Raw genomic sequence first — 13,607 nt, 5'->3', positions numbered from 1 at the left:
AGCATATTTTCTAGCTTCATAGGGAAATTTTACACTTTCCTAAACAGGTGCGCCAAACACATAATCTTGTCTGATTTATAATATTCATATGCGCTTGACTGTATCAGTTTTTCAAAGTAAAAGCACATAAATTACGTGTTAAATTAATTTATAATTAATTTAAGAGTGGAAGGTCAAAAATATGAATGCATTTAAAAATAGATGTTGTTAATATCAATATGCCCAAAAGACATACCAATCCATATTAGAGCTCAAATGAAGTAAAGAGGTGACTACATGGAGGAGCTTGACTCAGAAATTTAAATTTGGGAAGCAAATTTGACCTTCCACTCTTAAAGGCTTAAATAATACTTTGAGAGCAATCCAAAATAATCAAACCTCATTTCTTATAGATCTCCATATGTAACTAATCAGTTTCACTAATTTAGGCATGAGAATGCAAGGCGTTACATATTTAGGAAAAAAAATGTAAAAATGGACATAAAGCTCATACGTTTACTAATTCTTTTTCATGACATTGAATATATTTATTACAAAAATCATCTATTTTTGGTTTCTCTCACTGCATGCTCAACTTGATGCTATTCTGCACAACTAGATTGCTACCTCCCAATACATATCATCATATTCTTCTAATTCATCTCTTTTTGAACTATAGTATTCTTTTGTTAATTCTCGACCAGTCTTCTCATTCACTTATATAAAACTGAGGAATTTTTTTGAGGAAATAACTGATTTCGGAAGCTGCGAACCAGCATATTTTTTTAAAGTTCCAATTACACAGCAAAATAATATCCTCAGTTTGCTCTATCCTGATTTATAAACTAAACTTTCCGCATTCATTTCATTGACTTGATTTCTCTTCTATATTCGTCTCTCATAGAGCGCTTTCTTGTTAGTCATTTTCACATTACAATTTATGGTGCCCAAACATATGCCAAGAGTTTTGGCCATTCAGTAGAGAAAGAGGATGAGAGAGAGATCCTGAAGGGATGCCGAGAAAGGACGAGACGGCGGGAAGAACATCGTCAGAGAGAGAGACGGAGGCGAGACATCGCCAAAGTAACATGAAAAAAGATCATCTGAAGAACACAATAGAGACGAGAGCGAAAGAGAGGGGACGAGGTAACCAGCATCGAATGTACGGGTCGACGTCATGACTGGGACGGTGTTTCTCGAAGACCAGGGCCGACATCAGATTGATACTCCCTAAATAATTTTCTTAATTAGGATTTTTACTTCTCATTTCTATAAGAAAGGCTCTTACCTTCATAAATTCATTGCAGATTTTACATCCCTCCCTCTCTCACTGCATTGCCAACACCTCACTATTTTGATGGAATGTTCAAGGTAAGTAGAAGAACATTGAAGGCAAGATATCATCTAGAATTCAACTTTTCAGATAAAATTTACATGCAAGAAAAACTTGATTGAGTAATTTCCCAAACTAGACCCAATGGAAAAAAATGAACTCTGAGAACTTTTTAGCATGATAAAAATTGATACAAGATTGCGAGCCGCAGTAACAATGAACTCACCTTCTCTCAGTTCAGGTCTACTTCTGAACTCCAATTTAATACTGTTCATTGTAGAGCCTTTCTTTCTGAGAACTGAACTGTTCATCAACTCCTCCTGAGAACTGTTCTTTCTCGCAAAAACCGGCGAGATAAATAAACAGAGAGAGAGCTGCACCTTGGAAAAAATAGCCGGTGTGATAAAATTTTGAAGCTTGGCGAAGAACAGGTTGACATAGATCTTCTTGGAATGGATTCTCTAGACTCTCTCTTCAAAAAATGTTATGACTTGGGCCATATGATCTCTGCCAATCCCTGAAAAAAACCATCTCCTTATCAGTTGCATGCAGGAACTCTGCTTCTCTCTAACCGAATCACCGTTTTCAAATTTTTCGTCAATTATCTCTCTAAAATCCAAGGGGAGCAGGCAGAGTAAAGCTTCCACAGCAGAAATCTGGGCGGCCAGGTTGCCGCTATTTTCGCCCTCTCTTTCTCTCTCTAGAAATCGAGACAGACTGGAGACGAGGGTTTCCGAGTCTTCTTCCACTTGTGCCGCGTCGGATTTCATCCCAATCCTGGATAAAGAAAGAAGAGAGACTAGAGTCACATTGGTTTTTCTAGGTCTTCAAAAAATAACAAATTTTCTTTTAAAAATAGTATACCCCAGAAGCCAAAAAAAAATGGTGCGAAATTACCTGATTAGCTGTCCGATTAATACGAGAACAGGAGCCGAGAATCGCGAAGATGAACACGATTCCACTAGCTTGAAAAGCTGCGGGATGACACTGCTCCGCAGCCACTGCCATCCCTGAGGAAAATTATTAAGTGATTATTTCTCATAACTGAATAAAAAAATTACCCCAAAAAGTAACTTCGTCTTGGTGAAAGTTACATACAAATGATAAAGCCATCCAGTGCAATTCTTCCAAAAATGCAGCAAAAATCAAGAATGCATGGCTGAATTCAATTAAAAAAAGCCGAAAGTTTCAGAGTAATCAGATTTACCATGTATTTCCCAGCCAGCTCAACCAAAGACAGCACATCACAGAAATGACAAAGCCCCGGGTCAACATCTCGCAATCGGCAAGAAACCCCTTCTTGTTTCCCACGACTGTCAACAGTTTCGTCACTGACATTGCATCCAAGAAAATTTCCAAAAGAAGCAATCCCAGCGGATTCCTCGGCATCGACAAAATAGCCACGGAGCTCTTTCAAGAGCAAAGACGCCAGTTTTTCCGAACAGGCTTTTCCTTCACCAAACGGTCTTTCTCCACTATCTCGCCGTTTCTCTAGAAGAGATATGATCGATGTGATCACGTTCGGAAGAAGCAAGGAACTGTTCCCGGAGGAAAAAAGATTTCCCTGACATGCAGATTCAAAAATACGGGCTGCCTTAAGAAACCTTTCATTGTCGTCTGCATCTGATTCCAAAAGTTGGTATAATGTCTGCCATAAAATGTCGGTGCAGCCGAGAGCTGAGCTCGTGGCTGCCAAGATCACGCAGGCCGATATGAATTGGTTTGGATGAGCAGGTCTGCGGATCCAAGTAACATCAACGTTGGGGAAATCTGATCGTATGAATATACTTGATTCTTGGCAAACCATTATTTTGTTGCCAGAAATGAAATCTTGGAGGAGCCGTATGAAGATGTCAACTGGGAAGGTTCGGAGAGATACGAGTCTTGTTTCTTTGTCGGGCATGACTGCATTGGAGAATAAAATTGAGTTGTATTTCTTACTCATTTGATTATCATGGCGAGCAAAAATGAGTGATCGAGTTAAACTATTAAAAGGAAATAAATGAAAGTGCGAGAGAGACCAAAACGTACCTCTTTCAATGTCAGCAATAAAAGAACATAATAATGATGGTATATCCCCGGCTATTGAGATTTTTCCCGCTGTTTTATTCACTAGTAATGAACATATGACAGAAACCTTCTCCCTGATTCACAAGAAGAGACTTAGGACATTGAGAAAGTATCACAAATATGAAATTTGAAAAGAATGTAAAAACAACGACTTACTCAGCTGAGAGATCTTTGGGGTTCAAGGCAAGAATATCGGTCAACATGAAACGATTTTCTTCTGACATGGCAGGTTCACGTAAGGTGGCATTCATACCATAGAGTATTCTACAAAATACTTTCTCATCCTCTAAAAATGACGAGACAATCAGAGAAAGATTATCATATTGGTCCCCAGAGTTAGTTTTATCCTGCTCCAGTAATTTCTCGGGTTTCAGCAACAATTTTTTTGCCACACTGTCTAAACATTTGGTCAGCTGACTCTCCATTGAGCAATCGTCCTCGGTTCCTGCACTTTGTCAAAGTAGGTACCAGGCTATGATCATGACAGATAAAGCATAACAATGGCGGAAGAGAAATTGAGCAGGATGGGTAAAAACACGGAATAACAGAGCAGGCAAAGACTAACCTTCATCAGATGTCAACTTGATTTCAAGGATATCACTGGTATTCACTTCGTCAAGTTCAGTTTTATTGCAAGTTCGTCTCATGTCACATTCAAACTGGGCATTAGTTAGACTTAAAGAAGAGATAAGAGCAGTCTGAGCGGATTCCTGACTTATCTGATTTTCAGATGGATTAGTAACAGTAATGATATCCCTATTAGTGGACTGATTGATAACGTGGAAGACAGTATCTTGAGAAGATTGATTGGTTAACTCCAGTTGAGAGGATTCAGAGGCTTCCCTGAACAAATTACAGACCGTGTTATTCCGATAAGAGATTCCTGCAGGACAGGGTTGATCCTGTTTTTTCTCACCTCCAAGGCTGTAACTAGATGCTTCATTTGAACCATTCTTTAGCTCTTCCTGAGAATCATCTAAGTCTGGAGATCTGATTATAGGAAGATTTGGGGACAAGAGCATTGTTCTTGCCTCTTGATACCTTCTCTCCTCGTCCTCATCATCAAAATCAAGCAGCTTCATGAACTTGCCATAATCCATTTCTCCGTTAGAATGTTCTACGCCATCAAAGATATTGACAGTAACTTCACATTCCTTCTTGTCGTCAGGTTTTCCTTTCGGTCCAGGGGACAATAGCGATTGCTTTAGATGCTCTACATGGCATCTGGTCCTCAAATCATCAGCTATAACCGATGAAGCTGGAAATTCAGTACTGCTGTAGTTGTTCTCCCTAAAGCTGAATTTTCTTTTAGCCATCGATTCCACACCGGATTCTATAAGTTCTTCAGATTTCCTTTTGGTACCAATTAGCTGACAGTCCATGCTGGCATGTTCTTTCATATTACCAGGCATGGATCTTGGGAGAAGAGTTTCTATGGGACTCAAACTTCTGTTACATTCCTCAATAAGATTCAAAGCAGGTGAAATCTGAAAGCTGGTGTCCAGTTCTGTTGATGTGGCGACAGCAAGACCACTTCTTCCCTGTGATCCCACGGTTTGGGTATCAGAAAAAGTTACATCAGTTGAACATATCACAGAACTTTGTGATTTGTCTCTGACAGAATGCCGTACAGGAGAAGACTCCAAATCAGAGCTAGTACCTGGAACAGATTTGATAAATCCTCTTGGAGAGAACATGTTTTTGACTGACTCGAAGTCAATCCGAGAATTAATATCACGGCAGGCACGAGAAGATGTCCTCTGAGGCGTTGACCCAGGCTTTTTTGAAGGTTTACCAACCTGAAACTCAACTCTATCAGTTGCGCATGAAAAGATAAACCTAGAGGGAAGAGACCAGAAACCAAAGGAATCTAGGTGCTACGTAGAAAATAAAAAGAACAAAATAAACAGGTAATAACTAAACGACCTTTAGTTAGATGTACCAAAAATAACCAAATGGTTATCCAAATAAACAGAATGTTTTATCAGAGTAATTACTCTTACTCGCTTTCTTAAAGATCCCAAAAGAAGGACCAATCTTCAATGGAACTGATTGAGAGATACCTATTTACCGGTATAATATTACAAACATTCACAAAATGAGATGAAAGAAGTAACACCAGTAAATTATCTTTATCGGGATCTCAATCTGTAGATTTGTTTTCTTAAAAAATCCGTAGATGTTTTTAAAAAAGGATGTTGAATGGAAAGAACTAAAAAAAAAAAAGACCGAAAAAGTTACCACTGCCAAATGAATTTAAATAGGCAGGCAATAAATCATACCTTATTTATACCACTGTCCCCCTGGAGGATATATGGGAAGCAGCTGGTAAGCATTTCTAACCTATGGGAGAATTGCACATGATCTTGCTTTAAAAGACACAGTTGCTGAAGGAGCATGTGTTTCTCTGTGTCACGTTGTTTGAGCATTTCCTTAACATGTTTCAATTGTTGCTTCTGGAACTTGATTTTATCCCTTAAAAGCTTCGACACTTCAGTCTCTGCAGCATCATTTCTAACCTTTCCGGGTTTAATCTTCGAAAGTTTTTCAGTGCTTTTCTCACAAGAAGTAACTAATTCTATTTTCTTCTGCAATGCCTGTAATTTCTGCCTTTCCTCATGCAGCTGCCCGGACAATTGATCATGAACAGCTCTTTCCTCTGTTAACTTCCTCCTCTCAATCTCTATCAATCTCATTTTTTCTTCAACATCAACTCTCAAAGAATCCGCCCGTTTCTTTTCTTTGATTGCGGTTTTAGTCGCCAACTGCAGTTTCTTCTTTGTTGCCTCCAATTTTGACTGTTCTGTCAGTATCTTTTCTCTAGCTTCTTCGGCTTCACGTCTCCATTCTTCACCTTTCTTCCTATCTTGTTCTGCGATTTGTTTCTCCTCATTTGCTTTGTTCTTCTCCATTTTTAGAAGCTTCCAAGCCTCGGCTGCTTTATTTTTCTCTTCCTCCACTTTCTTTTTCTCCAGGTCTCCCCGGTTTATCTCTTTCAGAATTAGTTCGTTCAGCCTTTTTATTTCTGCTTTCCCTTCTGCGACCTGCGAAAGGAGCACCAGATTTCTATCCTCATTCACCGACTTCCCATTTTTTTCCAAGGAAACTATTTCTGACTTCAACCGTCGAATCTCCTTCTCCAGCTCAAGTTTTTTTTCAAGAGAACCTTTATTCAAGTTATCAGCTAGTTCAGCTCTCGCACGTTCTTCCTCGTGTGCTGAAAAAAAGAAACAATAACCAGTAAACTTGAAAGCTAATTGGAAAAAAAATGACAGAAAAAGCTGCTCCAAGATGTTTAAGGGGTGATAAAGTTAAATCTACAAGTTCAACACTGTAATTGGATTCTGCCCTTCTAAAACGATCATCGGCTCTCAAAATCCCATCGGTTTCTACTTAATAAAACTACCGGAAAAGTTTTTTGTGATGGTTAGTCAAGTAAAAAGATTGCATTTCTTGGTACTTCACGGTGGATTGAATTTTTTTTTGGGTTGCTATCCCCAATTTTAAACAAACCAGACAATAATGAAAAAATGAAAACAGCAAATTAAGTTCCAGTCATCGGTGTAAAGTGTTATAAATTTATCCATAGAGTGGTTACCAATGCCGCCCTAACGACTCGTTGTCAAAGAGAACGGTCTTCTCACCTTTTGTTAAGGCAATCTTCTCCTCCTCCAACTTGTTCGTCTGACTCTCGAGCAGTTTTACAGCCTGCCGCAGAGCATTCCTCTTCTCCTCCAATCTCGCATACCTCTTCCTCAGCTGTTCGCATACCAAGCACACCACGTCAACAACAAATCAACAAAACTATTAACCAGAAACCGCACGGAGAGGATGAAAATCAAGATCCAAAAGAAGAAAAAAACATAATATTATCATTATTTACCTCTGCGCAACAACGATTACTCGTCTGCGACTCTAAGACTACATCGCCGGACATATCGATCGAAGAACAACACTAGAAATGGGGATTCTCTGGACAACCACGCAGCGACCAGCGAAGATCGCAGTGAGACTGCTTAGCAGGATCGATCGGACGAAAACCCTCGGAAAACCCGAGTCAGCGTATTTAAACCCTTTTTCTGATGACGGGTGACAGATGACGGTTGACGTATAACGAATGCCGTGTGACGTACTATAAAAGGGATGATGGATGCCACGGAATAGATATGGATGACGGATGACGTATAAAAGACGACGGATGACATACGATAGATGACGAATCACGGATGATGGATGATGGGTGACATAGAAAGGATGACAGATGATAGATGGTGGGTAACGGATTACTGACGACATATGATAGATGACAAATGATGGATGACAGATGATATATGGCGGTGGCGCATGACGGATGACATATGATAGATGACAAATGATGGATGACGGATCATAGATGATGATTGGTGGATGGCAGATGACATATGATAGATGATGAATGACGGATGATGGATGATGGACGATGGGTGATGATGACAGAGAACAAAAAATGATCAAACAAAAAGTTTGATTGAGTTCGAACAAATAATTCGATCATTTTTTGGTTTGTTCGTGTCTGATTGAACATTTATTCGAACAGTTCAAACAAATTCAAACAATTGGCCTATTAAATAGAAATCCAGAATTTAGGTTTATTTTCTTGAAGTTGACTGTTCGAGGGAACTCTTAATTTCCAAAACATATAAAAAATGATTTACATAAAATATGATAAATTATTTTGAAATACAGGGGCTTTAGCTAGGAAATAGGCATTATAAGTTAGCCATGATTATGTTAATTATCTCTAATTATAGGTCATCTGATAGGATCCTGGAGAGGATCCTAAACCAATCTAGGGGTAGTTTCGTCATTTAGCCCACAAGGGCATTTTAGTCACTTGCTATTATGTATTTCCTTTAAATAGGGATGCCCTCCCTTTAGAAGGGCAGTGAAGAAAGAAGAAGAAATTAGAAGTGGTTCTTGTCCTACCCCTCTCCTCGCCTAGGTCTGGTCTCTCTCTCCCCTTCTATGATCCCCGTCCTCGCTATCGTCTCCACTTCATTGCGTCTCCAGGCGGCTCCTCCCTGGCCAGTCCCTACCCCCTCAGCTCGTCCTTTCCCCGACCATTCATGTTTCAACTCTCTACCCCAAGAACTTCTACCTATCCTCGTCCTCTACCCTCCCTCCGATACTACCCGAGATCAAGGTTCGTATCATCATCACATGACGGCAGCACCCTCTGTCAGACAGACGAGCGACGTCCTCGGTCCAGTTGGAGTAGACATGCCGTGATCCAAAGATGATGTGTTGTACACGAATGGGACGACATGCCGTGAACGATCAAGATAACATGACGAGGCCGAGCAGATGTCACATGGCAGCGGCACCGGCCACGCGAATGAGTGACATACCTCGTCAAGACCGAGACGATGTATCGTGATCCAAAGACGACTTGACTTGACTGTGACCATAAGACGATGTGTCGTGCACAGATGGGATGACGTGTCGTGACCGGACAAGACGAGCTGCCATGACTGGTCGAGACGACATGATAAGATCGAGTGAGCAGATTTCACATGGCGGCGGTGCCGGCCATGCGGGCGGGTGTCATCCTCGGTCAAGACAATGATGACGTGCCGTGACCAAAAGATGACTTGTCGTCATATGGTGGCAACATTCCGATAGATTAACAATATGCATGTAAGTAAACCGTCCATTTAATGACAATGCGAATGACACCGTAATTTTTGTTTAGTTAGGGAAATGATGTAACACGATGTGTCGGGATCGAGCTGCTCGTGTAGCCCACAAGAGAAGGGATAGCTAATCAGAAGAATGGCGGCACAGGGCAGCCGCGAGGCCAACATTGGGCTGTTAAGCTTCGGCTACGGCTTGCTATAGGTAACAAAGGTAGGCGTCGACGGCGCAGAATGGTGGCTGTTCTTCTTGCGGCGGCATGTACTTCGCGGCGGTGAACTGGCGGTGGCATGTCATTTCGGCGGGGCGTCTCCCTTGAAGCTACTCTAGGAAACCGTAGCGGCGGGCCTTGGGCGGCGCAAAGGCACAGCCGCATAAGGCGGTTGTAAAAGGGATTGTATCGGACTTCAGCGATGGCAATGTGTGTGTGTCACTACGTTGACGATGACGGCTGTACTGCTAGCTATCGGCGGACGAAGGTAGGCATCGGCGGCGACGATAGTGGCGGTTCTTCCTACGGTGGCGGCAGCAACGGCGGCGGCTACGGCTCCGGCTATGGCTACGACTGCGGCGGTGGCTTCCGGCAACAGTAGTGCCTTCTGGCGGCAGTCGTTGGCCTGGCGGCTGCAATTGGCAGTGATTGCCCGTGGGCCGTGGCTACGGCCGTAGCTTCTATTTGCGCGGCCATAGTTGGTGCCTGAAGCTACGGTTGCGGTTGTGGCCGCGGTTGCTGTTGGCGCGCCCGCTGCTTGCGGTGGTGGCCGGTTGCGGCCGTGGCTGTCATGGCATCGGCTTGCGGCTGCGACCTTGGTTTGCGCTTGCGATCGATGACGGCCGCAATCGGCTGCGGTCGCATCTTGTGGCTGTAGCTATCGCGGCCGCGGCTCGCGCGGTAGTTGCTGGGCTGGCGTCTCGACCGTGGCTTGCGACGGCAGGGGAGGCCTACGGGTGGTAGTGACGGCTGTGCCGGTGATGTCGGCGGCGATGCTCTGGCGAAGGCAGAATGAAAATGACCTAATTTCTCTTCTTGAGGGGCATTTTTGTTAATAAATCAAACACAAAAAAACCAACTTGGAGAAACAACTAAAATAATGGGAAAACACAAAAGACTACATTTTGACTATTTTTTCTTCTCTCCCTTTTCCTACGAAGGGCACCCTCCCTTCTTATAGGGGAAATATGGGCCTTCCCCTTATAAATAAATGGAAGAAGGCCCAAAAAGTTTTATAGAGGGCAGTAATAAGAGAAAGCTTCACATACACGCCCATACATGGGCTCGCCTACGCACAAAAATGTAGGACCATACCTGGCCCACACATGTGTGAACAAAAACAAAGAAACTAAGTCTTTGAGGCTAGAGGGTCCTCCATTAGGAAAGGATTATTGTATTCTACATTTGTAATACGTTCCCTAGTAATCAGCTAATCCCGTTCTTCCATGTGGTTCCCTCGCTCCATGCTCCCCTACAACACTACCTGGGGTACGCAAATCTGCAAGAATGCAATTACTTAATTTTTTTAAATAGATGGAAAGGTATTACAAAGATTTGGTAGTTTATCGTGACAATGGAAGTTTGTCATCTCGTAAATCTTCGTCAGTGGTATTGTTCCACTCCCTCTGCTTGGTTTTGTATGGCCACAACCAACACTTCATAGTTGTCAATACCTCAATGCTTTCCGCGTTCAGATTGTGTTTGTTGTATGTGATGACGTTCTAACCAACGGAGAACATTCTTTCTGCTAGGGCGGAGGTTGGTGAAACTGATAGAAACTGTTTTGCTATCTTTGCCAATCATGGGAACTATCGTTCCCTATTTCCTTCCACCATGAGAATGCGTTTGTCGTAGGGTAGGGGGAAGAAAATATGTAGTCGGCCAACTCATTCGTAGAACAGACAGACCCATGATCTGTATCATGCATCATGTAGAGCTTCAATCCTTGCGAGAAAATATCACTAGAGAGGCTTGGTGTCGGTAATGCTTCTGTGCTACCAATTTGGCATGGACTATCAGTTCCTCAGTCTGCCATTGTTTGGCGCATATGGGGCACATAGCTCAAGATGACTGAGTGTTGTAAAGGATCTGTGGATGCTAATTTCACCACTAGGTGCAACATTACGCCAACAATTACGACTATGTTGTGCTTTAGCATAAATGTTACTTTGACAACTTTGTCACCATTTGGTTGATAGCAGCCAATAGTGAATTAAGTGCCACTTATCTCAAGCTCCCACTGGAGTTTTTGAAGTATAGGGGTGATCTTTCTAGGTGGGTATTCAACAACCTGACGACACGTACAACCACATGTATTATCAACACGCTTGTCCTAGTGGATGACTGTGTGACATCTACAAATGGCTTCAAAATATTTACAAACTCAATGAGCACGTCCCACTTGTCATCAACGATCAAGGTTTTGGCATTGCGGATTGAGGATGAGGGTCATGGTGAACATCGCTTGCCTAACCTCTGCTTCCAACATGTCATGGGTAGAATTCCACCTTATTGGCATGTCAAGTGGAAATTGCTTCAATTTGGAAGCCCAAGGGTAGCACATAGCTCTCGATATTTTTTTAGCTTTGCATCTAGACCCCTTACCATATTTATCAATTCTCTTAATTAGTGACACAGCTTGCCAAAGAGAAATAGATATAGCACTTGTACCAGATATCTCCCTCAATGGATCATGCTCTTGAGTCATTTTGGTATTGTCCTCCTCTAGCAATGCCTACTATCGAATGTGAAGCTTTTCTAGCCATGCTTGGACGACTAGGTTAATGATGTGTGCAAAACATGGAACATGACATGCATTAGTGAAGCATGGGTTCACATCCACTACTTTGTCTGCAAATACTCTGATCATTCAGCACGAAGCATTATCAGTCGTAATTGCAGTGACCTATGACACGAGAAAAAACATTACAATACTTAAATGAATCTTGGAAGTGGTGGTATGTGATATAACTTAGCCATGAGCTTGAATTCTTTCAGCACTGACATGAAGAATTCACACAAGTTACACAAGTTCACACAAGTTCACACAAGTTCAAATGAAGACAACTTCACACAAGTTCTAAACAGTGTTAAAAACTATGTTTGTCTTCATGTCATAAAAAATACAAGTCCTAAATACATGATTTGACTTGTTCATCATATGATCAAACAAAGTAGCCTTTTAATATATCTTAGGCTCCTATTTTATCTTCACATACAATCCGTCAACTATTTGATTGAGGGCCTATTGTGCTTTGATCACAACCCATATTGAGGCATGCATCACTTTGAACATTCATCAAAACACACATTAAAGCATTGTGCTAAAAATGCCCTTAAAGCTTAATCTTTAATTGGTTCTAATTTCTTACAAATCTTTTTGAAATATAATTTCACAATCTCTTAGGAAGAAGAAGATAAGGAGAAAGAAATAGTTCACCCTCTTAAAACAACAAGATCAGTTTCCACTAGTTATTTACTTAGGATGAAAGATATTGGTTTTTCTACCAGTGCTAGCAAAATGCAATATGAGTTTGCAAATTGCAACTACAGCTCTTTCATGATCTAAACATTATCATATTTCATCAGAAACATAAGTGAATATTCCACAATGAAGAATGCAGAATGCAGAAAAGGCTCCCGAATGAATCACATTGCTTTCAAGCTCACCGGACACAATATTCGAGCTCCACAAACTTCAAGAACACAATACTCCAAGTTGGAGTGTTGTGAATTCTGATATGATGTTTTATTTTTATGATTATGATGTTTTCTGTTATGATGCTATAATTTAAATGGATTAAATTTTTAAGAGGTTTAAACTGACTTGGATGATGGTCTCAGCAGTCCATGGGCCCTTCCAAGTATCATTCGAGGGCTTAAAAACTTGACAAATGCCTGAACTGTAAATAACCTAAATCAAACCTAGTCTAAAATTTACAACGTCTAACCTCCAATGAGCTAACTCCATAACTTATCTAAGATGAATAGGGAAGTCTCAATAATAGATTCAAAGATAAATGGTGAGAACAAAATTTAGCAAAGATAAAACTCATTCATAAGTAATCTAAGTTTCTTTTTTTTTTTGAAAAAAATAAGTAATCTTGCTTTAAGATAATTAATGTGGAAGAGATATCACATTTTTTAAGTTTGTAACCAGAACGTAATCCAATCCATATCCCATAAGACTTTAAATTGATTCCATGATATTCTCTAAAATCAACCATCAGATCTAAAGCAAAAGCACTGTGCCTGCTGCATTAAAGATGAATGATAGGTTCTTAGTATCGAAACAGATGAAAAAAGGAGACGATTATTGTCAGATCTATTAAGGTTAACTTCTTGAGCAGCCATCAAGTGCGGCATGCTTCAAAATCGGGTCAAAGAGATGAACGCATTGATAACTAGTGTTCATAGTCTTTTTAATTTTTTAATACCACTTCTTAGGAGTAGCAAAGTCCATTATAATCATATCGCATTCTCCAAATTGAGAGACATTACTACAAGCTCAGAATGAAAAAAAGTAAGGAGAGTGGAATGTTGGCATGCTTATATGAAACT

General features: G+C 41.0%; 1 protein-coding gene across 1 annotated transcript; it reads right to left on the bottom strand.

The window, feature by feature from the left end:
• Window positions 1-1,373: 1,373 nt before the first annotated feature.
• On the bottom strand, window positions 1,374-7,411 carry MEE22 (maternal effect embryo arrest 22). Its single transcript, XM_078580808.1, has 9 exons — window positions 7,266-7,411; window positions 7,027-7,141; window positions 5,665-6,599; window positions 3,948-5,181; window positions 3,539-3,827; window positions 3,344-3,456; window positions 2,520-3,217; window positions 2,210-2,322; window positions 1,374-2,089 (listed from the first exon to the last, which is right to left on the bottom strand). Exons 1-9 carry the CDS (start codon window positions 7,317-7,319, stop codon window positions 1,774-1,776), a joined length of 3,867 nt encoding a protein of 1,288 aa, XP_078436934.1. The 5' UTR covers window positions 7,320-7,411; the 3' UTR covers window positions 1,374-1,773.
• Window positions 7,412-13,607: the final 6,196 nt, after the last annotated feature.

This window comes from Wolffia australiana, chromosome 9 (genome assembly GCF_029677425.1).
Source record: "Wolffia australiana isolate 7733 chromosome 9, ASM2967742v1".
Classification (NCBI taxonomy): Eukaryota; Viridiplantae; Streptophyta; class Magnoliopsida; order Alismatales; family Araceae; genus Wolffia; species Wolffia australiana.
Note: the sequence above shows the minus strand (reverse complement) of the source record. Positions and strands in the feature narration are given on the sequence as shown.